Below are 25355 nucleotides of genomic sequence, written 5' to 3'. Positions count from 1 at the left end.
ATTGTGTCTATTCTGTGCACTGCATGAAATAATGAAAAGGAGATTTTGCAATGGTGGGTGACAGAAATTCTAGTCAGCCCATGGTAGTAGAAACCCTGCATGAGTTTCACCTGAGTTTTAGACTTTTCTGCATTTTGCTGTTTGACAGAAAATGTGGAATTGCCATGGCAACTGCTCTGTCATATGATAATTTTGCTGTTTCTGTGAGATAAAAAGCATCTTCTCAAATGTACAATATGCCATCCTCACAGGACAGAGCTGTCAGCATTTTTACTGTCTTTCCAGGGAAAGAGCCTGCTGGAAAGAGGATCAGCCTCTGCTTCTCCCTGGCAGTGTTTTTCCAGATTGCTATTATTTAAAAATGCGTTTTGTATTAATTGTTTTTTCTAATTCTGTTATTGAGAATAATTACAGTCCAATTTCTTCATATATGAAACTACCAGAGGAAACGCAAGTGACAACAGAATTATTACAAGTGATTTCAGTATATGTAAGATACACTGGACTGTGTGTTGTTGCCTGCATCATGTTAAAGCATCATCCCAGAGCCTGAAAGTATTGGAAAACACTTCAGTTCCAGCCCTCACTCAGTTCAGATGTGATTGTGTGTAGCCCATAGTGGGAAGCAAATTTGATGTCCAGTGGGAAGCTGTGTATACTAATATATTGTGGCTAGTGAAGCCTTGATGAAGCAATATCCTTGTTGCATCATTGGCAAAGCTTATGGAAAAAAGGATTCTGTGCCTGAAGGTATGTTAAGATTCAGAAGTACATTCCTCAGAGAAGGGACATGTAAGGCATGAGTGCCTTCTCTTGCTTCTAGGATCCACAGAGGCTGAAATCCACAAATAAAGTCTCCTGAACCTGGAAGGCAGCAATCCATGCTGCCCTAGTCCTTGTCCCCCCATCTGAATTTTAGTATGGTAGCTATTCAGTTTTCAGGACCCAGGATTGCGGTATCACAAGTAAAAGATGTGTTTTTTCCAACAGTCACCTTCTAGCCTCTTCTTCACACATGCACACATATAATACTAGAAATGTGGACAGAATTGTCGCTATTGAACAAAAAGCTTGAACAAACTATGACTACTGCTGCTAAAAACTCAGTTTGTTGGCAGAACAATTGGACAGTGTCAACTTACTCTGTTTCTGTTCTGGTGAGTGTTGTTGGTCTCATGCTCTACATATTAATTCAGGATAGAAAGTAAAGGGACTAGATGGCCAGGAAAAAGGCATCTTTAGTTAAAACATCACCACTACTTTTGTGTCTTGTCTTCCATTGTATTAAACCTAGGTATTGTTAAAATCAGAGGTACAGAGCCCAGACAGCAGTTTCTGTGAAGAATAAATTGTGAATGTTAGTAACTTGCCATCTTTCTCTTGTGGTTTTAGAAATATTTTTTGAATTAGTATAGCAAACCACTGTACCTCTTGACTACAGAGACTATTAGTGGTTTATTGTCAATTATAATTATTCCTCATTTAATTGGTGTCAGAACTTGCTCTTTTTTTTGTGCATGAAATTGCTTTCTTGCTTTTGAAATGTGGTTTGTAAGGAGAAATCAGAAACTGCCTATGTGTGACAGTTAAATTAGTATTATTTCATTATACAACATTTAAGCCTCCTATTTGATCCAATGATGCCCCAGAATTCCTCTGTGCACCTGCTTTCCTCCATGTCTATCACTTTAGGATTTGACCTTCAGTTACTTACACATATGCCTAATCTTAGTCATGTGAGTAGATTTACAGAATTTCAAAGAAGTTTTTGGCTGAAATCTCAGGTTATTCTGGTCTAGGGACATCTGTGTAAATCTACCTAAGGGACTAACATCAGCAGTACATAAAGAATGGATCCACATTAATACCATGTATTTTAAACAAACAGAGTTTTATTTTAAAGAAATAATAATAAAGATAAATACCAGCAGGATACTAGGGGTTGCTTGAGTTAAATGCTCAAGGATACAAACCAGCTGTGTACTAGTATATTTTTGGGATGAGATCAGTTTATTTGTTCTGTGTTTGGAAAACACTTGTCACAGCAAGAGCATAAGTATTCATACATTCTCTTACAAGAAAACTGTTTGTTTGGAATAACATGTGGCAGGAGAATGAACATTGTACTGCCATTATTTAATTGCACTTCAGATCACATCTGCATTTCTAAAAGAGTTATTTAGAAAGTACTTCCTCCATCCTCCATGCTGTACTGTATCCTTATCTTACCCTTACAGGGCTATCCCACATATTTCCTACCTTCTGTGAACATCTGTCCTTCCTTATATTTTTATTTTCTCCCCCAGACACTGAAAGATGCCAGTGATAATGCCCGCAAGGACTTCCACCGTGAGGCAGAACTGCTGACTAACCTGCAACATGAGCACATTGTCAAATTCTATGGTGTCTGTGTTGAGGGTGATCCACTCATCATGGTCTTCGAGTACATGAAGCATGGAGATCTTAACAAATTCCTCAGGTAAATCCATGAACATGTGTTGTGATCCTGAGCCAAAAGTGGGCAGAAAAGGTAGCTGTTACTGGTACTTAATGTGAAATTAATAGCTACCACTGGAAAAAGCAGACACCTAAGAAAACAAATTGTAAGAATCTTGTCTTTTGTACCAGTATGTGGGGCTCTGTTTCTTTGACTGTTTGGAAGTACCATTAAATCAAGCTTTGTACCAAGGAAATATTGTTTCCAATATATTTCCGTGTATTCTGAAATGTGTGGTTATAATCCTACAGTAGGAATAATTTTCTTACAGGCTTTCTGGTAGCACTTGGAAAATCCCACTCAATACTTATTGCTATCTGTAGGTGTCAGAGAGCTTCTGAAGACTAACCCCTTTTTTCTTCCCTCTTCTCAGAGTTTTGGACAGACTGCTATAAATATGCAGCAAGAAAACTGTGAGCCATGGAAACTTCTGTGAATTGGAAAATGCTACACTTTGGGGTTCAGTTTAGAGCTTTATCTCATAAAGCTGTTCAGGAATGTGCATAGGAAATTGAAATTTGTCAGTAGAGCAATTATAAATAAATAGATGATACATAAGGTTCACAATAATAGGTAACCCATGATCCAGGAAGTTATGAACAAAGGCCTCATGTATGTGCCATTTCTACCTACACTTTTTGACATAAAAATAAACAGTTAAGAGATGTCATTTGCTCTATGTTAAAAATACAAGAGATATTCTTTCAATGTCTACTGTGTAATTTTATCAATAAATATCACAAAGATATTTCAACGTACAGATGTCTTTCCTGCTAAAGATAGCAAGGGGTACCACCATTTTGGAAGATATCTCTAACAAAGCTGTAAAAGAATCAAAATAGATGTCTCTTTAAATGGATTAATATTTTCTATATAACTGAAATTACTATGATTGCTAATGCTGCTATTTATGCATTTTCTGATAGCATATGTGAAATGAATTTGCTGTCTTTTTACTACCTCTTGAAAAAGTAGCCATGCCATAAAACAAATGACGTCAACTAGCATCCTCCCTTACTGGCAGGGCTAACAGGTGTGACAGAGAAACTGGGATCTGAACTGGAGATGCAGAACAAACGCTATTCTTCCCAGAATTGTTGTCTCTCTGGCAAAGGATTTAAGTATATTTTAGAATTAAGGGCATTTATGTTTGTCTGCTTGGTCTTCTGCTGTGAATCAGGAGAGAACTGCTGTTTCCCTAGCTGCCATCCTAGTACATTTTCAGAACACTGAATTTCCATTAGAAGAAGCCAGATTCTCAGTTGATGAGAAATAATTTCTTACTCCATAAGAAATGCTTATTATGCCTGATTCTTTTTGATTGGCTTTTTCTTACATTGTAACTCTGATTTTGAATTATTGTACAGAAAAGTATTTTAGCAGACAGTATATTTCCTACTTCAAGGCCTTCACTTTTAAAAAAGCTATTAATCAGCCCTTGTCTTTAGAACATAAAATGATTATGCTGGGACAAGCTATTAAACCTAAGCTCCAATTTGTCATTCCTCTCACATTTTCTGCAGCTTGTGCTGCAGACCAGAGGTTCACAGCAAAGTGGTCTGTTCCATATTTCTTACCCTGCAGCGCCACCAAAGGCTGTTGGAGAAAAATTGATCTGAAAATTTAACCCAAATGAGCCGGGCTGCCTGCATGCAGCCAAAGCCTGTTCAGATCTAGGACTAAAGCTGTAAACTCGTGCCTGCCCGGGGCTTGGTCTGTAGACTAGTGGATGACGTGGCTGCAGAGAATATCTGTCAATATCCCTGGCCATTGCAGACACTGAAAATCACCTCATTTTTGGCCAGCATCGAGTGGACAAGCAAGCTGGAATGTTAGGAATAATCTACAAATTCCTTTAGATGCAGACCATGTCCTCAGGGAAACTAGCAGAAGATGAAAAGTTCTTTAATTTAGCAGGTCAGAGATTTGCATCTGAGTACACTTATTAAAAAAAATCCATGCATGATAAAGGTACAGTACTTTTCAATAGGAATTTGCTAGTGAGTTTTAGGTGGATATTCCATGTCCTCCCATTTATTCCTGCCCCCAATCAACCTAGACCAGATGAATGGCTGCCTGTGCATACCCTGTGGCAGAAAGTTGCTTTGCCTGGTACCAGATACAGTCCCAGCAATGCTGCACACCCTCCTTCATTTCTTTCTCACATCTGTCACTTTGCTCATGAAATTCTTCCCTTGGGGCAATTTTAATATCGTATTTCTAATTGGTAGTGTCAGATTTGATCTCACAGATTTTGATTAATTTGAAAATCTTTTCCAAACTCCTGCGCCCTTACCCTAGAGAAAAATTAAGGCCTCATGTCTATTGAGGAGAGAAGAGGAGAGGTGGTCTCTTTGAAAGAATAGTTTTCAGGATTGGAATAAAAACAAGGGCATCTGAAAATACAGAAAAATAGAATGGATGGAAAAGGATATTTAGAACGTTATAAAATCTATCACATGAGTAGTGATTGCCAGATTACCTCATTGACTGGATAAGGATTAGCTACTAGTTCTTCCTGCAAACATTGTTCATATGAATGTTTATATCTGCATCTTCAAGGTTCTAGGATGTACAGGCATACCAGGGCTCACATAGTTAAGATGGGCAAAGCTTATGTGACCCAGTACTTCGCTGGGTTTTCCTAATGAAAACTATCTCTGGTTTTGATGAAATGCATACAAGTACTCTCATTAATCAGTTGATTTTTACTTCTTAGAGACTTGCTAGGTCTTGAAAACATCATATTTCTGAAGACATTTTGTTTTTCCAAATAGCGTGCGTTTTGTGTCCTCTTCCTATTGTGAAGGATTCCCGTCTCAGGCAGAACTCACCCTTGGTGATGAAATACGCAAAAATTCTTTCCTGCTGTGCATTTGGATAGGAAATTAGAAGTATAAATTTTAAATTGCTGTCCTTGTTTCTAAAATGGGGAAAGAAGTTAGCTCTTTCTTGTTTAAGAAAAGATGGAAGGGTCAATGGCCTGTATCCCTGCAGAAATCAAGGAATGCCAATCACAGGGAAAGTGATGTTATGCATGCTACTTCATTGACTTTTCCTCAATTGTTTTACAGTCTTACAGAGTGATAAGATTTTCCTTTGGTTCCCAAGCAGGTTCATTTGTCAGCCTTTCTCCAGAAAAGATTACTGGAATGGAACAGGAGAAAGGTGATGCTTTCTGACAGACAGGCACTATTGTGAACACATATGCCTTATTTCCTTGAGTAATATATACCCTGTTTGTAGTGCTCTTCAGACCACCTATCCTTCATCAATAAAGGAAAACAGTAAATGAGAAAAGCCAAGACAAAAAATTTTCCCTATTTTTATAGCAATTTTGATGGAGTTGTGTGGGCTGACACTCACTGATGCCTTTCACTTCACCACCTCACAAGTGGCCTCTTAGTTTATCAGATTGTGCTTTGGTGCAGGGCACATGGACCAGATGCAGGACTGATGGCAGAGGGCAACCGTCCTGCTGAGCTGACCCAATCCCAGATGCTTCACATTGCCCAGCAGATTGCTTCTGGTATGGTTTACCTGGCATCACAGCACTTTGTGCATCGGGATCTTGCTACTCGGAATTGTCTGGTTGGTGAAAACCTACTGGTGAAGATTGGGGATTTTGGGATGTCTAGAGATGTGTACAGCACAGACTACTATCGGGTAAGTGAACTGCTATAATAAGCTAGGCCTTGCTTAATCCTCTTACCACATTGGTGTGACTGATCTGCTTTTATACTTAACCATCTGTCTGTCAGGTAATCTAGAGCCTAGCATATGGAGAACCTGGTTCTGAATTTAAAGGTTTTGGTAAACTCGGAGAGTTAATCAGAGTAGTCTGTCATGTTTTGTTGTTTATATATGTTGGGTTTTGATTCTAAATCACAGAAAGGTCTTTTTCTCTGGGCAAAAATCTTGCACATTTTCATGGCATAAGTGAAGAAGAAACAACAGATAAAAAGGGTAATCAAATTTTGCCCAACACTTTGAAGGTATTAAAATATGTTCTTAAATACTGCTAAGAAAAATGGAAATGGTAAATTTGAGAAGCAGTTGTATAATGCATCAGTTAACTAGAGGAAAAATAAGTACTGGGCAGCAGCAGTGACCAGTTACTTTACTCAATAAGAGATTAGGTGAGAAGTTTGTTATACTGAGCACCTGAAAGGTTTTCCTGCCTTAAACCAGGGCTTTAGTCCTTCTTCTTAATGTTGAAGAGCTGTTTTGCAGAGGATAAGAGTAGTCCATTGCTCTTTTCATTCTGACTGTTTTTCCTGAACTTGGTTGCCATAAAGTGCAATCTGAATTTTGCAAAGGCTTTCAGAGATTGCTGGGCTAAACAAACTGAGTGTATTAATGCTGTTGTTGATGCAGTCTTTGTACTATGTGATAAGTCATCTAGTTGATACCACTTGCTGTTTGCTATCACATTTGTAGTTTCATGATTGGAACTGAACCTGTTTGTGGCTTGGGGAAGGCAAACCATGACCAAGCTGATAATTTACAAACCCTAGAGTTTATCCTGTAAGGCAATCTCATCATCCTTAAGCACATGTTTTGTATCTGCCTCTCTACTCCTTATTTCTTATTCCTTTTTCATTATTACTTTCTTAGCTAGTCAATTTGGATTGTGTTATTAAAGGAAAGTGTCACCTCACCATCAGTATTGGTGGGATGCCTGGGAAGAGATTGTCTCCACATCTGGCTAAGGCTGGACAGGGTAGACGATGCTACACTTTTGAAAATTATTGTTGAATGCTGATTCACTTAAAAGCTCATAAGGTACTATTAATTTACTTTACAGTTTACTTAACTGTAAATGTTCACTGTTAATTTTCTTTCCTTTCAAAGACAAACCTAGTATTTAGTAAACATATCCAGATTCCTCTTGTATATTGTTATTTTGGAAACTGGCACTCTGAATTATTTGATCAACATAAAACAAGCATGACTGCACTTCACAGCTTAAAAAATATACAGGATGGTAATAACTTTCTCTGTGTTTTAAAGGACACCTGTGAGCAGAGGTTTCTTGATTTTGCATCTGATTTTGCATATTGCAGTTTTGTACCACTTGTTGGGACTGAAGTCATGTCTCTGTTCCATACTTCAGTGTTTACCATGTCAGTTGTTATACTTAATGAATGTATATGCAAGACAGAACATGTTTCCAAAGGTTGTTACAGTGGGAGGCAACATTTTGGAACATATACTTTGCTTATTTCTGGAAAAAAAAAGCAATTCCCCCTGCTGCATAAAAGCTACCTGCAAAAGGGGATAGAAGCTCAGTAGTCATATGGCCTTCCTGGAGACATCAGTGTACCTGATCACACACATCTGGGTTTAATCCTCGAGTCTTGCACATGAGTACTCAAGCAAAGCTTCTACCCACAGAAACACAAATTTAGAACAATACCTGTGACCCAGACAAAGCAGTAGTCCAGGAAATCCTGGGTAACCTGGATAGTCTTTGGGCACCTCTGAAAGGATCTCATTTAAGAGGTACATTGTATTTCCCTCTGTCCCTCATAACAGAATCCCTCTCTTCTTCCCTCCTTCTCTCCCTTATCTTCACTTATTTTTGAGGTGAAGGAGGGGGTCTGGGAAGTCCAGGGAATAACAAAGGAAGAGGGAGTAGTGTGAAGAGTGTACAATCATTGATGTAAGAGAGGGAACAAATAAGGTGGGAAAGATAATTGTGAGAGGTGTTAGTGAAAGACAGAAATGCAAATGAAGAGAGAAAAAGGTAAACAAGTGTCAAAGGGGATGGTGTAAAATAACATAGCCCCATCCAAACTGGTGGTATAAGCTTGCAGAGTGATGGCTGGATATGAAACTTCAAGTTGGGAAGTTGCTTGTTCTACACAGTAAGAAGAACAAGAAGGATAGCTTTTCTGGCGCCTCATGTTCCAGTTGGTTTCTAATTAGTGCAGAGGAGGGATAGAGCCACAGCCTGCCATGTCACCATATTTCACAGCTGATAAATTTTGAAGTTCCAGTTGAGCCTGTGAAGTTTTGGCCTGCCATTTCTGAGACATATGTGGGCCGGTCAGAAGATGGTCATGAAAAAATCAAGGCAATGATGAAATCCCAGATGATTGCCTGGAGAATTGCATCCTTGGCAGGCCTAAGTCAATGATAACACTGGAATGGCACTGACGTACCATACCTAATTGCTTATAGCAGGCTAAGTCTTTTTAACTGGTCAGGCTTAAACACTCACAGAGAAGCAAATCATCCCCAACCCTGATAGCTTTATCTGATGCTCACTGGAGAGATTTACACAATTCCAAAAAGTTCTGCAAAAAACGGTTCGTCATTTGTGGGTTTTAATACACTGGAATTGTTTTTTTGTTTTTTGGAGCCTGCCACTCAGTCATGATGTTAGATTTGCCCAAGATGATTATTTATAGCTTGCTTCTGTAAGATAAGGATGATCCCAAGTCATTGTGCACTGTTAGATTTTTAATGACATTCTGCATTGAATCAGCTCAGCTGTTAAGAGATGCTTCAGGGAAGAGTGGGAGAGAAGTAACCCTTGGACTGGGAATACATATGATGTGTGGCCGTGATTGCACAAGCTTTCCTTTTTTCTCCCCCTTTCTTTTTTCCTGTCTTTTTCATCATGCAGGAATCTTGAAAGTAGGGGAAGTCCTGATGTACATGCTAGCATCCAATGTAACAGAAGTAGGATTTGATAGTCAGACCCCGGGGACATGAAAAAACTGTGATGATTTTTCTTTCCCATAAGTGCTCTACACCCCAGGCCAAAGTTAAACAACTCTCAAGTAATTGGTTCGGTTTGTGAGCCAAACAGCTCTAGCAGCACTGCTGAACTGCAATCCTTATAGCACAAAAGACCCTTTCACAAAGTTATTTGATTGGAGATCTGAGGTCTCAAGTTTATTAGGGGCTTTTATTTGTTTTGTTGATAGCTGAGGTTTGCTGTTTGATTTCCTACCCCCACAGGTCAGGGTTTCCTATCTTACTCTAAGATACCCAGGTAATTCTTTAATGTAGCTTTCAGTGCTTTTAAGTGCTGACACTAAAGCCTGTGAAGAACCACTTTGTTGTTACTTGTTCTTGCATTCAGAGATAATATATCAGGGCCTTTTTAGGCTTCCAGTTCACGTTTGCAAGTGATTGCTCAGTACTTGATCATAAAATAATTTCAGCATTTCTTAATTATAAGCAAGAAGCTTGAAAAAAAGTAGAAGTCATCTTATCCCAGTACTTGGAAAAACTTAACATGGATAGCTTTAAGCATCCAGCCTGGTCAGCCAACTACAGGCTTCAGCCAAGGTTTGGGATGAAACTGTGATCTCACCAGACTAAGCAAGAGCTTTGCCATTACCTTCATTAGGATCTGAGTTTCACCCTTCCCCACTTTTATGTTTGTCCAGTGCAGGATAGACATTCTGTTTCTTATTTAGATTTATGGAGCTCAGTTTTGTAATCCCTATTTAGCTATTGTATAACCTACTTGCATTTATGTAACAGCACAAGAACAGTGGAGAAAATGTGGACTCCTTTTTTCAGTTTGCACAAACCACTCAAAACTCTATTAAAAGACTGGGCCTGGTGTGGTTTCCATCTTTCTTTAAGGCCCAATTTGCCCTAAAACTACAGAGAGTTTCACAAATTAGTTTCTTTCACTTCTGGCACATATCAGGCAGAAGACTAAGAGATGTGTTTCATTATAAATTTCAGTGACTCCTTTTGTCTTTAAAATCTTCACATTTTGCACCATTTTGCTATTTAAAGAGAGCATAGCATATCAGATTGGAAGAAGAGACAGAAGTTACTGAGTCTAAGTCTTTCACTCTTGAGGGAAGCCACAGAGTAGGTGTTAAGGGTAGGAGCAACAAGAACCTGAGACCTCATCATGCTGAAGGGAAAACACCAACACTCACTAGTACTTTAGCCCCTTCTATATAAGATACCAAGCCTCATAAAAATTCTAGTCTGTCAGGGAAAAGAAGAAGTTTTCAACAGTGTCCTAAGCACCTAAAGAGAAGCTATGCTTGGCAAAATTTCCTGAGAGATCTTAAGAACTCAGTCACACCTAACACACAGCAAGATGTGAGAGCAATCCCCATCAGACATTTCTGTGAAAATTGTCTTCTGAACTGGCAAACTGTAGAAAGCTATGTGGGCCCAAGCCAGCTGCACCAGCCTGTGGTATAACTTGCTTTTGGTGATGCTCCTCAGAGCACATCTAGCCTTGTTTCCTGTCCTCAGCGCCTTAGAGCAGTGTGGGAACCAAAGATGATCCAGATTCAAATCAAACAAGAGGGAAAACAAAAAGGCAAGTCCTGAAGAAAGACTTTAGTTGAATGAGTTAATAAGGTGCAGCCTGCAAAATGCTGACAGTCTTTTTCTCAAGTACCTCTCAGGTATAGAACAGGCTTCAGAACTTGTGTTCCTGAAGCCTGGATTTCTGACTCCTGAACCACTCCTGTCCTGTCACACAGTCCCTTCTTCTCAAAGTGGATGTTGCAAATAAGTAGGATCCTGTGTTGCCAGTGCTTATTCCAAAAGGCTGCACAACAGCTTCTCTGTCCTAACAGCTGCATTTTTTTTTTAATTCAGCAACCTGAATTAACTCATGAGCAATAGACACCTACTTGATCACATTATTCTACTATCTTTCCAGTCTTTAAATCTCAATTGTATTTAGAGAAACTACTCCTGTCCCCTACCAGACTGTCAGAAAGAAGGCCCACTATCAGGAAAAAAAGTGACTTCATTTTTTTTCCTTTTCACACTAGCCTTTTCCAACGACTTTCAATGTGTGAAAAAGCAATTTTTGTATCTCTTTCTGGTACAGACGTTGCTAGAACTGCGAGTGGTATTTTCCAAATCTGGTATTTCCCTTTCTTTGATTAGAGGTACCTCCCAGCCTCTAATGAAAATATGCTGGATAGTACATCCAAACCCACATAGCCTGTGTCATTGTCAGATGTTAACCGTATTGTCAGACAATGCCCTGGGCCACTCTCATCTTCTACTTCTTCCAAATGAAAAACATCCCTTTTTTTCCCCTAAGCTTTTGGGTTCAGTCCCTCAGTGAATGACTTTGCAATTCATACTGGCACATTTTGTACCTCTAGTGCTTGAGAAAGACTGTGGTTTCTCTGTTATTTTTTTGGTTTCTTTGGGGGCTGGGTTATTTTGTTTTGTCTTGGTTTTCTTTGGTTTTTTTGGTTTTTTTTTTTTTTTAATTAGAATTCAGATCTTGTCTAAATTGGTGTAAAGAACTAAAGAAACAGAATCAGGCTACCAAAAAGTAAACAGCTGATGGAGTGAGAAAGGTTAGTTAGGAAGTTTCCTAGATTTTTGTAGCTTTATTTCCTAATGTTTCTTTGATAATTTCGATTTGATGCTAACATTAAGTAATCTGGGATGTTTGTCTTTTTAAAAAATAGATTTCCCATGAGCTTTCAGTTAAGACAGAAAAAGCTATTAAACCCCTTAACCTCCCAGACTTCCAGAAAAACTAATGGTTACACAATTTGTCATTCCAGGCCTATTTTAAAAATACATAGATTTTGGACCTTCTTGCTACATAAAAAAGATGAACAACTCTTTTGAGAAAACATTTTGACACTTGTGAGTGTTAAAGTCGTCAACAAGCAGTTCTTATTCTGATTTTTGCTGTTCCTTAGCAAAGCCAAAGTAGCAGTTTGAAAAACAGTGAAATAACATTAGAATTAAAGGAATGGAAGAGCATCCTGCCCACTAACCATTCCCTCCTCCCTTCATGTATGAATGTAATGTTGTAGAGTTCTGTATTTCTGGAAACTGCATGATATACTTTTCTGGTGACACTCTCTGAAATGTTTTCCAAAAGATAAGGCTAGTAAAATAATCACCAGAGAGTGATCTCATTTAAGCTATTTCCAGTACCTAATGCCTATTTGCAAAAGAATTAATGCATGACAGCAAGGGGCTAAAAAAAGAAAAGGCTGGTTTATCATTATTTGGGCTGTAACTAGCCAGGCAAACATCATGATACAAATGTTTACAGTGAGGAACAAGTGTCTGTCTATTCTGAAAGGGCAATAGCAGCAAACACCTGCAGGTCTCAGCTGTCACTACAGAGATGAATACCTGTGTGTGGGAGTTTGGAGGAGGCTGCACTAAAGAAAACAAGAAAGAGTTACTGGGAAGTCAAGCAGCTTGTCAAGGCATTCTCGTAGGTGTGTGTATTGAATTGTCACAGTTTGAAGGCACAGTTTGAAGGCTTTTTATTAGCTGCTATTTTTGCATCCATTGCTCAAAAGGAAATTATCTGCTTCCCTACATGGACTTCTCGGCTTTCCTCCTCCGTCAGAGTCTCATTGCATCATGTGTAGTGCTGGGGAGGACAGAGGGTTCCAGCAGCCCTGGAAGACGTGCACAGATGATTTCATGCAACTGGAAACAATACAAGAAATAATAGGCCAGCTTGAGAGATGTACATCCAAAGTAGCTGCCTTGAAGTCAGTGCAGTAGCTCTGAACCTAAAGTAACATAATCACAAGCAGAATTAGGCCTAATGATTTTAAAGGGCTTCCTAAAAGTCACTGTAGCATCAGTGTTTAAAAACTGGTATGCACCGGGACGTGGTGTTTTCCTGATGATCAAGGGTAAGCACCACTGCTTGATACCTGTCACTACTTGCGCATGCCAGAATATATTCTGTGCTGTGCAGGAGGTATGGTCTGACCCCAACTTTTACTTACACAACTACTGGTTGGATTTCTGGTTTTGTTTGGAATTACAGCTGTTTAACTTTTTCAGTTCTTCACTGAAAACCTTATTTCAGCTTTGTCTTAAGCAAGAACAAATTCCAAATTTTAGTACAGCTGTAGATGTAGTCAGTTCCTAAGTGAAGTTTTTTCATCATCTTCACATCAGGGTTATTGGTCTTACTTGCACTTCTGTTTCCATCTGTTTTCACCAACACAGATCCTAAGAGGTGAGTCCAAGAAAATTCTCCATATTAGTGTTAGGAGAAGGAACATCAGATGTCCAACATGTGTAGAGTGCTGCATTTAACAATCATTTCTTACTAAACTCTGTCTTGCAGTGTTAATGATCGGTTGGTAATACAGAAAATGAGACTTTTAACTGGGAGGTTGTGACATACTTCACTTAGCCAGACTAAAGCCCCCTTTTGCTTTAAATGTACAAATAGGAAGACAGCTTCATGGCTCCTGGAGTACATTCTCCTTCAGTCTGTGAGATCAAAGAGTGTAAAGACGGCAGAAACAAAAACCCATAATAACTAGGTTGAAAAATTAAGCTGATTAAAAGACAGACTAAAGTAAAGTGACCTTGTTGCTGTGACTAGTTACTTGATTACCTATTGAATTTCAGTGCCTAATATTTCCTTGTGAATCCACCAGCACTAGATTTATACCAACACAGTTCTCATGCAGCATGCCAAGAAACAAGTTCATCTTGAGAAAAAAAGTTCAAGACAGGAGGCAGTACCTAGAAACATATGTTATGCAGAAATCCTGTTGAGCTACACTATAGCTTAAAGTGTTGACTGTGTGTCAATCAAGATATTAAAGTGTTTGGAAATTCTCAAATGGAATTTTTCCCTCTGTTTGCTTCTGTTAAAAGCTTTAAGAATTTAGTATTTGGTTCCATGCTGGTTATGAAACAGATATTACAGTTTTCAAGGGTCTTGAAGCTTTGGATTTCCCACCTTATTGTTAAAGCATTTTAATGGAGTGCTTTTCAGCTGGTTACTCCTGCATTATGCAGTTGGTGAGAGCCATAGGATCCACATGCACGCCTATAGGATAACAGGAAGTCTACACAGTCATCGTCACCAGTGGCTGACACAAGCTTTTCTGTTGAGGGGCTCTTAGCACAGATGTTCATTAACTTAAAAAGTCCTTTTAAAATTATACATACAAAACTGAATCATTCTCAAAAATAACCACACATATGGATATAAATTGCAGGAAAGCAATGATTCACACATTGAAATTAGCCTTAGGAACTGCAATTTGGAGAGCTTTGCAGAACTGTGATCGTAATCGCCTCATTCCATTAAGTAGCAGCAGAGCTGTACGGAGCTATTTTTTTGCAGGTGCTGAAACGATTTAACTGTTGTTTAGATGATTAGCACATAAGAGAGCCATGTCCTCAATCCCATCCCTGTTCACAATTTGCTGGATTGTACTTGGAGTATTGGTGGAGGCTATTTCCATTGACTTTACTAGACCCAATGTTTTGCCCAGGGTTTTAGAAAGTGCAAAGTTTATGGTCAACCTTTTCTAGGCATAAAAAGTCAAGAGAAATTTTTAAGTAATTTCAGTTGTTTTTCTTCCTGTGCCAGGCCTTTGTGCAGACTAATAAATGTGGGAACTCAGCACATCGCTCCCGATGTCCAGAGTTTCCAGGAGCACCCTTGGGGGGCTCAGAAACCCTGGAATGTTGCCAAGAGTGCTTGGTGGCTTGATTTTGATCCATCCACAGAAGTGACAGCAGTTTGAGGACTTGAGAATCACTTTAGAGTGAAGGGTGTAAAAGGGACACATTTATAGGGTGAAATATAAACTTTAAGGTTTTTTGGTACAGGGGGGTTATGGAGACAAGATGGAGGGATCAGGGCATGTCTCGTCCTTCTTCTTTCTTCTTCCATCTCCTGTGGTGATGTTGGCACTTGGGGATTGGTTTATGGTGAAGGTGTACTTGCCAACATGGGTGAAAAGTATTGGAAAATAAAAGTAAATATCATGTACATAGATTTTAGTATAAAAAGACATGACCGCCCCGTGGGTAGTCACGAGTGCCCTTGGCTGCCTTGCAGATCAGGCCTCTGTTGGGCAGACAGAAAATTTTGTAGATAAGGAACAATAAACAATCTGAAGATCGAAAAGCTGAAGAGTCCAGACTCGTCCTTTAAAACGCGTGCCACCCAAGAACCACCCTACCCGTGTCCGGGCAGAGACAGACAGCCGGACCGGACAATAAAGCCTTTTAGTATGGGGAGGAACCATGTGTAAATATCTGGAGATACTGTACTGCAGTGCCACAGATTGTCACTTTTGGCAGGCAATCTGCAAAGCACTTTACAGAATTCCAAAGGTTAGCAGCTGAAACTGTTGACTTTTCAATGTGTGATGTGCACAGTGTGAGGAAAAGATGGTGTGAGAACAAAATCAGTAAAAGATCTCTGGGAGCACAGTCGGATACTGGAATGGCATCTCCTGGGTGCTGCAGAGCACTGGTGCGATCTGTGCAGCCGCCACTGCTGATGGTGGGACAGCACAGAAAGGCCACCCCGAGGGAGCAATCCTTAAATGGGAATTCTCCTTTGATGTCTGGTCACAGAATCAGCTCCCAGCAGTCTTTGCAGGCTTCCAGCTGGAAGGTTTTCTTATGCAAATGGCCTCTCTCCTTGCACTAAAGAAAGCAGTTGCTAGGCAGTTTTCTGAAATATGCATTTTTTACCCTGGGCTTGACGAACAGTCGAACAATCGGCACTCTTTTGGCCCACAGAACTCAGGAAGCAGGGGAAGGAAGAACTAGACAATTAGACTATGAAGTGGTATGTGTAACAGGATGGATGGAGAGGATGAGAGGACAGCACCAGCTAGTAATAGAGCCGAGGCTACAAATCTGGCTCTTTGTGTGTGCATAGCAAAGAACTACTGGTGGTGATGGAAGAGGGGAAGAACTGTGTGACACTTCAGATCATTTCCATCTTCAGCACTCTCTGGGTCCTTCTTCTGTCCAATGGAGCTTGTCTCCCCTCCAACCTGATGTGGAAGGGAAGTCAGTAGCAAAGATTTAATCAGAAGCTGTTGGCATCAGTGACAGCGAACATGCAGTCAGAATCTGTGGTTACCCATGTAGCTGTAACACAGATGCCATTGTGAAATGTTTTCAATACCAGATGTCATGAACAGTGGTGAAGTTTTTGACGCCTTGTCAGGAACTGCTCTCCAAGCTTCCCAGAAGGCGAGGACTCCAGAAACAGACTGATACTGCATCTTACAGTCTCAGGAACTTTGTAATTAGACTTGAGAGATAATTTGGCTTTGAATGATAATCTTACATAAAATGGAGCCAAAACAGGTATAAAATGCTGTTAAGCTTCTAGCTGTGTCCTAACTTTAGGAAAAGATGAAGGCCTGATTTAAGGTGTGTTGCTGCTCGTTTGAGGTCCCAGGGGGCCCCCTAAGCTGCTTGTTCGCTGGTAGCAGCAGGCAGGCAAGGAGACTCTGCAGGCCTCTGAGGGTGCTAATTGGGTGGGGGTTTATTGGGGGTCCCAGCCCCAGGAGCAGCATGGTTTCTGAGGGAGAAAGGGGGAGGGAGTGGGAGAGAGGGAGAGCCTAGGGAGCAAAGGGCTGAGAGAGAGCGTGGTCTACCTGGCACAGCTGAACAGGGAAAAAGGCTTGGGCCAATGGGATTACAGATACATGATACTGCAGGGGAGGATCACAGGCTTGGAATAAACCCTACATTTTTGAGGGGTGAGACAGAGCATACCTTTTAACTAAAATGTAACACCACAAAGGTGCATGACAGAATATGCACCTTCTATCAAGGACAGATGCAAAAGAATTAGAAAATATTGTGGTGACTCAAATACTTCTATCTCCATTAGGTGGGTAAACAAACATCCAAAAGAAAAGCCATATGAGCGGGAAGTAACTTCATTTACTTTACAGCATACTGAAATGCTTTCAAGGGAAAAAAAAACCAAAACAAAACAAAAAACAACAAACAACTAGCTTAATACCCTTGAATTTGCTTTCAAAAGTTACTATTTATTTGCCCTTAAAAATATTCTTGCAACAATGCTGTCCAGTCCATGAAGATTTGAAGAGCTTACCTTAAATTTGATGTACAATCAGTTCCTATTTCTCTTCCACAGTTCATTTCATCCAGGGCTTGATATTGCCATAGTGGTGGCTCAGATGTTTGGGCTGGGAGCAGAGTCAGACCCATTGAAATTATCAGATAGCACTACAAACACTGAGAGGTGATGCAAATGAAATTTCAAAACTACTCCCTTATTTAGTCTTATACTTGTTTTGATCTCTAGAGAGGTATAACATTTATATTTTCTGTCTTCAGTCCATTTCCCAATGCTTGGAAGAAGTCTAAATGATAGAAATCCATTATTTTTGAGTCTCATCAAACTGTATTTCAGTCCTCTGTTCCATGCAGTTCAAGCTTTTTCCACATCTTCAAGCTGTTTTTCATGAATATGAGTCCTGGAAGTAAACATTGTAAAATGAATGTCACTCCAGTTATTCACATCATACACTTAAAGGCCAGGATTTTACAGAAAGAGCTATTGTGTGAGACTTTTGATAAAAAGTGTGTAAGGCTGTAGATCTACATCTACAAAAATATTGATCCTGTGTAATAAAGGAGTAGACAATGAAAATGAAACAGATTTAAAGCCATTTAGAGATAAAATAATCTCGAGACTACAATACTGTAAAGCACAAAATATTGGGTCTTTTCTGTTGCTATTGAAAATTACTATGACCTAAGCAGTTAGTGCTACAGCCTGTACAATTTCTCTAGGAGACAGAAAGATGTTGGTACATATCCAAAGAATGAAAAGTTGTCTACGTCCCAGACTAATGAGCAAACTGGCATTGACTTTACTGGGACAGAAATTTTACTTTTATTCTTATTACTTGCAAATTTGTAATGGCTTTCTATCTGATTTCATTCCATGTTCACTACTAAATCTACAGGGTGAAAAGAAATCACATCCCCTGTGATCCAATTCTTGCATACCACACCATGAAGCAAATCAAAATGTTTTGCTGGAAATAAAATCTGAGGTTTTGTTAACTGATATGTAAAATATGATGCCATCTGAGCCTCCTTTAAGGAACTCTTTTATAACATCATCTAGTCCATTTCAGGGTGTGTGTGAAGAGAGGCCTTCAGATTATTTTATGGCCTGCAAGATTATGTCCCTGTAAATCTGGCTGTAATGGTGTACACAGAAAGGGAGAAATCTTAACAGAGCAAATACATTTTTCTCCTTTTCTTTCTCTTCTTTTTTTTTTTTTTCTGGCAGTAGAATTTTAAGAAGAACTGTTCATTAAATGTATTGCCAGATATTCTTTGATAACACATCAACATTGCAATTATTTCACAGCCAGTATAAATATAAAGGGGGGAAAAAAAGAAGGGGAAAAAAAAAGGGGGAAAAAAGGGGGGAAAAAAAACATGCATGACTGTCAGTATGATCACAAATTATTTGTCCTAACGTTTTTGTCATCTAAGTTCCTCATACTGCCTCAGTCCAGGCCCACAAAATAAAACTGTGATGCTATCAGGAGAATATGGATTCTTTCCAGATTGATTTACCAGATGCCTGTCACCACGAAGTCGCTTTGGAAGGCTAACTGATAGGCTGGGCTCTTTGCAAATTACTGCTCTGCATGCAGTCCTTTTGCAGCTGATTATGCTGCCAATGTTATTTTCTGACTATGAGATTTAGTGCAGCATACTGCCTGGCACTATCCTTGTAAAAGATTTTTCTTGCTTGTGAGCTAAGCAAAGGGCAGGGTCCTGCATTCTTGGCTGCCTGTCATATGCATGAGCTGTTTGTTTTTTGGATTCAGCAAGCAGAGTTTTAAATCATCTTTAGCAAAACAAGACACAGAGAAAAAAGAGAGATCAAAATAGAGCTGAATATTTCATGCCATAATTTTGGCAGCACATCTCGTCTTGTCTTCTAGATTGAAAGCACCAATGAAAAAGGAAATTTTGCAGTTTTCAATTGCGTGACTTTTCCATGCTCCTTGACTATCCTCAAATATTCTAGGACTTGTCTCTCATGCCATATCAGCCATTTTTAGAGAAAAGAATCTAGTGTTGAATAGTTGTGTGGGAAAAGCATAATTTTGTTAAAATAAAGGTCGATGCCTATACACAGTGAGTGGAATGTGCCTCTCAACAGAAAACCAATAGATACTATTTGAATCTACAAAACAATATACAGAGATTGTATATTGTTTAAAATATATAGGTCCAATATTTTCATTTTCTGCAAAGGGAATTCTGTTGCAAGTAATTAAAAATCCTAGCACAATTTCTACCTGTTCACATAGACACACACAGTTGTGATTCTTACACCAGTCATGCTTGGAGGAACATTTCTGACCGATAAGTATTTCCATCACAATTTGGAAATGGGCTAATTGGTGGGTTTGGAGCTTGTATATGCACACATATTATTATTCAGTATTAACCTGGTTTTCCATCTCGATCAACTTTAGTTCCTAGAATAAAATGCTAAATAGAAAATGAGGAAACTGAAGGTTATGCTGTACTGCACACGGTAAAAAGCCCTTCAAATACATATTTAAATACAGCTAAAATGGCATAAATTAGAAAATGCAAACAAGTTTCATGGAGAGGTTTATACAGTTCCACTGTACAGTGTGAGACTGAAGGTACATCTAAACTGCAGACACCGCTAGCTCAAAAATTGTGACATGAGCTTAATGCAGACTGCAAAGCTATTCAGAAGCAGGATGAATGTTCCTTTTCTGAAGGCATACACTTCTTCCTCTGTGCTACTCACAATGTCCAAGCTAGTTGCTTGAAATGTAGCTTGCATTTATATTTTTTCAACTGTGTCATCAGGGATATGGAAAATAGCATTATGCTAATCAATATGATCAGAAAAAAAGAGGATATGTAAATAAAGCATTCTTCCTTAAGTATTCCTTTTAATCTATTACATCTTAATACATTTGTTTAAGATGGAAGACAGGAAAAATGAAAAAAGAAAGGAATAGGTCTGATCTATTTAGCCTTCAGATTACATAAAATAGGCAATTAATCTGCACCTGTAGTTGAGTAACTTTCTATTGTAAGTAAAGTTCAAACGGGTATTTATGGATTCAAAAACTGCCTGAGAATCTCAGAATTCCTAGCTTTAAAATAATTGGGATCCCAGAATTTTAGAAGTACCTCTTTTCTTGCTGTCCTCCTGCTGCTGTTCAAGTCAACTTTGAAAACTAGAAAGAACTAATTGTTGTGTTCTGCTTAAAAATTGGAGAAATGCACATTTTCTTTAAATAGATGCAGATAGGAGATGGAAATTGTGTGTCCCTAAATCACATGTAAAAGTGGAGAGCAATAAGTTGCAGAATTATTGGTGATTTCATCTCATAAAAGACATGGAAAGTAAGCAAAAATACAAAAGAAGGAAAGGCTAATGGACAAGCAGGGATACAGTGAAAAGGGCCAAAAAGCATTTGAGATTAGCTTTGAAAAGAATACCAAAATAGACAAGAGGAGTCTCTTGACTGTTTAAATGTCAATAATATGAGGAGGAAAGTGTTGCCACTGCAGACAGGATGATGTGGGAAGGAGAGTTAATTTGGCCTGAAAGCAAAATTAATCTCTAACATCAGGTCTTGAAAGGATAATGATAAATATGAAGATACAGGCAAAGCAGCTATTGGGATATGAAAGTTAAACCTCGAACACACACAGAGAAGACATCCTCAAGCAATGATGAACATTGACAGCCAGTTTTACGATTGGAGACGAAGAGGTCAGCAAACTTTTAAAGCAACATAAACCAGCCCTGCTGCCCAAAGCAGAGGTCCTGCCCTCCTCTTGTCTCAACAGCTAATTCCTGCAACATCTGCTTTTCTGCACCAACATCAATGTTTCTGCAGCAACTGAACAAACTTTGTTAATGAAACATTCCAGCTGAAAAACAAGATTTTTTTTTTTTCTTGGTTGGAGAGAGGACAGAATACTTCTCCAAACCAAAATACAGTACAAGGGCATTCCTGATTAAAATATTTGTTGAAGGAGAGTCTAAAAGAACTGTACTATATGAGTGCTTCAAAAGACTAAAATAAACATTAGGGATGAAAGAATACTATTGAAACTAAAGAACAATGCTCGCATAAGAACAAATTTATGCAATCTGGTTATCAAATTAAAGCATGAGGTTCTTTGACAACCGGTGAACTTAGAATAATCTCATTTTAAGGTGGCACTGTGCAATTTATGAAGGAAATTATTCAATGCAGACAAGCTATGCCTTAGGATGCAAGAGGACCAGAGGACTTGTTGTGCTCCGCATAATTCTTAGCTTAGGTACCTTGAAGCACATAAAGAACCAAAACTCTTGCTGGTGTCGGAAGTACTTGGTTAAGCAGAGTGCCAGCATGAGTAGCAATCTGAAGCACAAATACTTTTGTCTTGATCAGTTTATCCCATCATTAGTTTGCACAAAATATACAAAGTAGAGCTGTTAGTATTTATGAAAGACATTTCCAAGTGGCTGGATTTTCAGGGCAAGGAAAAAGTTTTGAAAATATTTATTAGTTATGAAAATACTTGTCACTAATTCTGCAACTCTCATTTGGAATTTCTTCTGTTGCTGTGTATGAAACTACACCCACTGCAGAAAATCAAGTTTGACTACGTCTTCTCCATGACTGTGACAGGAAAAGCCCATCTTTTAGTTCAGCATGCAGTCTCTTTGCTCTTGACTTTGATAAGATACAATTAAACTTTAACCCTCAGCATTCCAGGAAGGTTGAGTTCTAGTTTTATAGGTGCTTCTGTTTTACTACAGCAGGAGAAAATACTGCTTTACCTTGTTTCCCAGTGTCCTGCATTACTTATTAGTGAAAGTCAGAAGATTTTAGAGGATGAAAATATGTAATGGTTCTGCTTCTGCTCCAGCTGTATCTCCTTTCTGTTTTCTTCACACTTTTTTTTTTTTAAAGAAGTGTGACAACTTGAGCTTACCTTTTCTGCTCATGACCATTTCAGAACATGAGTGGCTTCTATTTGTCATAAGGTTATTACAACCCTTTCTGGTTCAGCAAGGTAGAAGCTCATTTTAGGTCAAAACATTGCAGCTTTGTTGCAAAGTGAAGTACTGGAGCTTCCACTGGACTGTGCTGGGTTCTCTCTGTAGTTTCAATGTATAGCAAATTCATCACTTTCATTATTGCATATTATATGCAATACACCAAGCTTCTTTCACAGAAAGTACAAAGCCATCACAGCCTCAGTCACTCTAGAGCATTCAAGTTCTGAAAGTCTGTTGATGTTCTGGAGATTCCAAATATGATCAGAAAGTCCAGCAGCAGCAGTCCAACACTGATGTGAGAACCAGGACGCTCGGTCAGTCTTCCTGAATCTTGCATAGTGGGGATAGGGAAATGGACAGACTCATTTTCCTCTTGGATGAAACAGAAGAAGATGTAATAAAGCAAACCGATACCTGTTATTCTCAAAGGTGAATGGTATTTTTCTCTCAATCAACCTTTCTAACAGCTTCCACAAAGTCTAGAAAAAGCATAGTATTCTGTTAGAAGGGGACCAGTGGAAGTTGCCTGGAAGTTAATTGAATGGTTCATCCTTTCTTCTATTGCTGAGTTTGGGACCCTGTTGAATAACATCAAGATGAGCTGTTTGATTTCTAGCGGGTGTCTGGGTGCATTTTTCTGATCTTGGTCTTCACTGCAAGCACTGGGAACCTCTCATTGAAGGAAACATGAGCCCCAGGGTGGCTATGGAAGTTTTTCTCCACACTGAAATCGCAGAGACTAAAACTCTGCAACTGTAATTTCAATTATATAGGATGATTCTGTGCCTTTTAAAGAGCAACTACTCAGAATTTAAAAGGAGCCTGGAGACTTCTGCAGACAGGTGAGTTGAATTACAGTTATTACCAGACAGCTATTTCAAGATTACTATCCTTTGAATAAAAAATCCCCCATCCCCATGAAACACCATCAAAATGTGGCATTTATTTGTCCTTCCATGATTCTTCTGGCATTCAACACATAATGTGAAATTTCCTGTCCTTCACCTCAACAAAGTGCTTTACAAAAAGCTTTCTTCTTGCTTTATAGAAAAAAACACTGACCACTAAAGTTTCTAGTGTATCAGACTAAAGTAATGAAATTAAAAGACTTAGATACTCATTTGATTTCGATAGTTTTTGATGTGTAAATGCTAAAACTGGTTCTCTCATGCGCATGAAAGAGCAGGGGGATGGGCATAGCCAAATCTGTATTGTTGTTGTTGTATTCCACTTCTGTGAGACCCCACCTGGAGTGCTGCATCCAGCTCTGGGGCCCCCAAGATAAGAAGGACGTGGACCTTGGAGGGAGTTCAGAGGAGGGCCACTAAGAGGCTGAAAGAGCAGGAGTTCTTCAGCCTTGTGGTTAAGAAATATTTAACAGCTCCCTCCTTTCTGAGCACAAGATTACTATCCTTTGAATAACAAATCCCCCATCCGCATGAAACACCATAAAAATGTGGCATTTACAATCCAGCAAATGTGCAGTATTCAAAAGAGTTTGTATAGAAAAACATTATAAGATCCTGTAATTCAAAATGTTTTCCATAATGCATCTTTAGATTGCTAATGGCACTGGAATCTTTTGCTCCAGAGGGAAAAAACCCATATGTATCATACATGTGATATAAAAATATTTATATAGAAATGATACAGTTGTAAACGTGAGCAGTTGCCCCGATGAAGTACATTCACAAATGTTTCTGCCTTTATCCGCTACACATAAACATGGTTACCCAAGGACTTGTTGTAAATGCCAAAGATCTTCAGACATTTCATTATGTTTTAATTCAATATGCAAAGGTGATTTTTCATTTTCCTACCAAATGAAAGGTTTAATCCATTCCTGCTGATGTGAAATGCACCTGGTACATAAAAATAAGCGACAAAGTGTGGTGGAAACTCAGCCCATCTTCAAAATTAGACATCTCACATAGGGCTCTCCATTCTGGCCTAATCTTCGCTGACTAGACGGATGCTCTCCTGATCTTCCTACCCTGCCCAAGCAAGTTCAATATGGAGACTCTCTCCCCTTTCCAAAAAATGACTGAGCCTGTTCTTAGATATGAATCACATTTTCTTACAAGTTACCTGCCCTATCTCTTGTCAGTTTTTGTGGGCATTTTCTTCTATTGTGCCAGAGTCTATAAGATCAGGATGTGGGACGTTAGAGGTTACTTCTGACAGTTCTCATTATTTCTTGTGTGTGAACCAGTCCATAGACTTAGTCTTATCCTTGCTTGCACCTACCGGTACTGTCCATTTATGTGGATGCAACTCCAGAATTTTAGTACCCATTTTGTATAAAAATACTTTCATCTGTTTTTAATCTGTCTCCTGGTAATTTTCTTGAGTATTCTCTTGTTACAGTTCTTCAGACTTTGTTAATGACTATTCTGCCGTAGTTGCTGACTGACCTCACTTTATCCATCATTTTAGTGAATTTATAAGCAACTGCACACTGACATGTGAGGGGGCCATGCCTTTGTAAAGTGGCAGAATTATGCCCTGTGCCATGTTGTTGGTACCTATGTTGGTGATGCTCACTGTCTTTAGTTTTTGTGGCAGCAGATGCTTATGGAGCTGTTTATTGTGCATTTAGTTAACAGCATTAACTAGTCAGCCCCCCAGGTTGACTATGGCAATGTCCTTCCGACTCTAGGCTATTGAAGATGTTGAATGTAGCTGGTTGTAACACTGGCCTCTGAGGACTTCACTACTGCATTCTCTCTGACCTGAGAAGTGACCTTGAAGACTTACTTACTGCTTCTTGTACTTTAACCAGTTTTCACTCCCTAAAAAGGCCTTTTGTAAACCTTTTAGCTGCCTTATTTTCTTTTTCTTTTAATAGCCTCTGATGTAGAGTCTTATCAAAGGTGTTTGTTTTGAAAATCCACATATGCTGTGTCTGCTGTATCATCTTTGTTCACACTCATCCTGTAGATCACCTTTGGGCTGATAGAGTGAGATCTCTTCCAGCAGATTTTTTTTTTCCACTCTGTTCAGAAAGATACAGAGAGT

At 39.1% G+C, this 25355-nt stretch overlaps 1 protein-coding gene across 2 annotated transcripts in view; it reads left to right on the top strand.

Moving 5' to 3' along the window:
• The window catches only part of NTRK2 (neurotrophic receptor tyrosine kinase 2), a 197665-nt gene that overhangs the window by 147901 nt on the left and 24409 nt on the right, over window positions 1–25355 (top strand). For both annotated transcript variants that reach the window (XM_066569673.1, XM_066569671.1), the window contains 2 exons: window positions 2307–2479; window positions 5929–6163. In XM_066569673.1, coding sequence (XP_066425770.1) covers window positions 2307–2479; window positions 5929–6163 — 408 coding nt within the window. The remainder of the gene's footprint in view (window positions 1–2306; window positions 2480–5928; window positions 6164–25355) is intronic.

The sequence above is a fragment of the Molothrus aeneus genome, chromosome Z, assembly GCF_037042795.1.
Source record: "Molothrus aeneus isolate 106 chromosome Z, BPBGC_Maene_1.0, whole genome shotgun sequence".
In the NCBI taxonomy this organism is placed as follows: domain Eukaryota; kingdom Metazoa; phylum Chordata; class Aves; order Passeriformes; family Icteridae; genus Molothrus; species Molothrus aeneus.
This window is presented reverse-complemented; position numbering and strand designations above follow the sequence as displayed.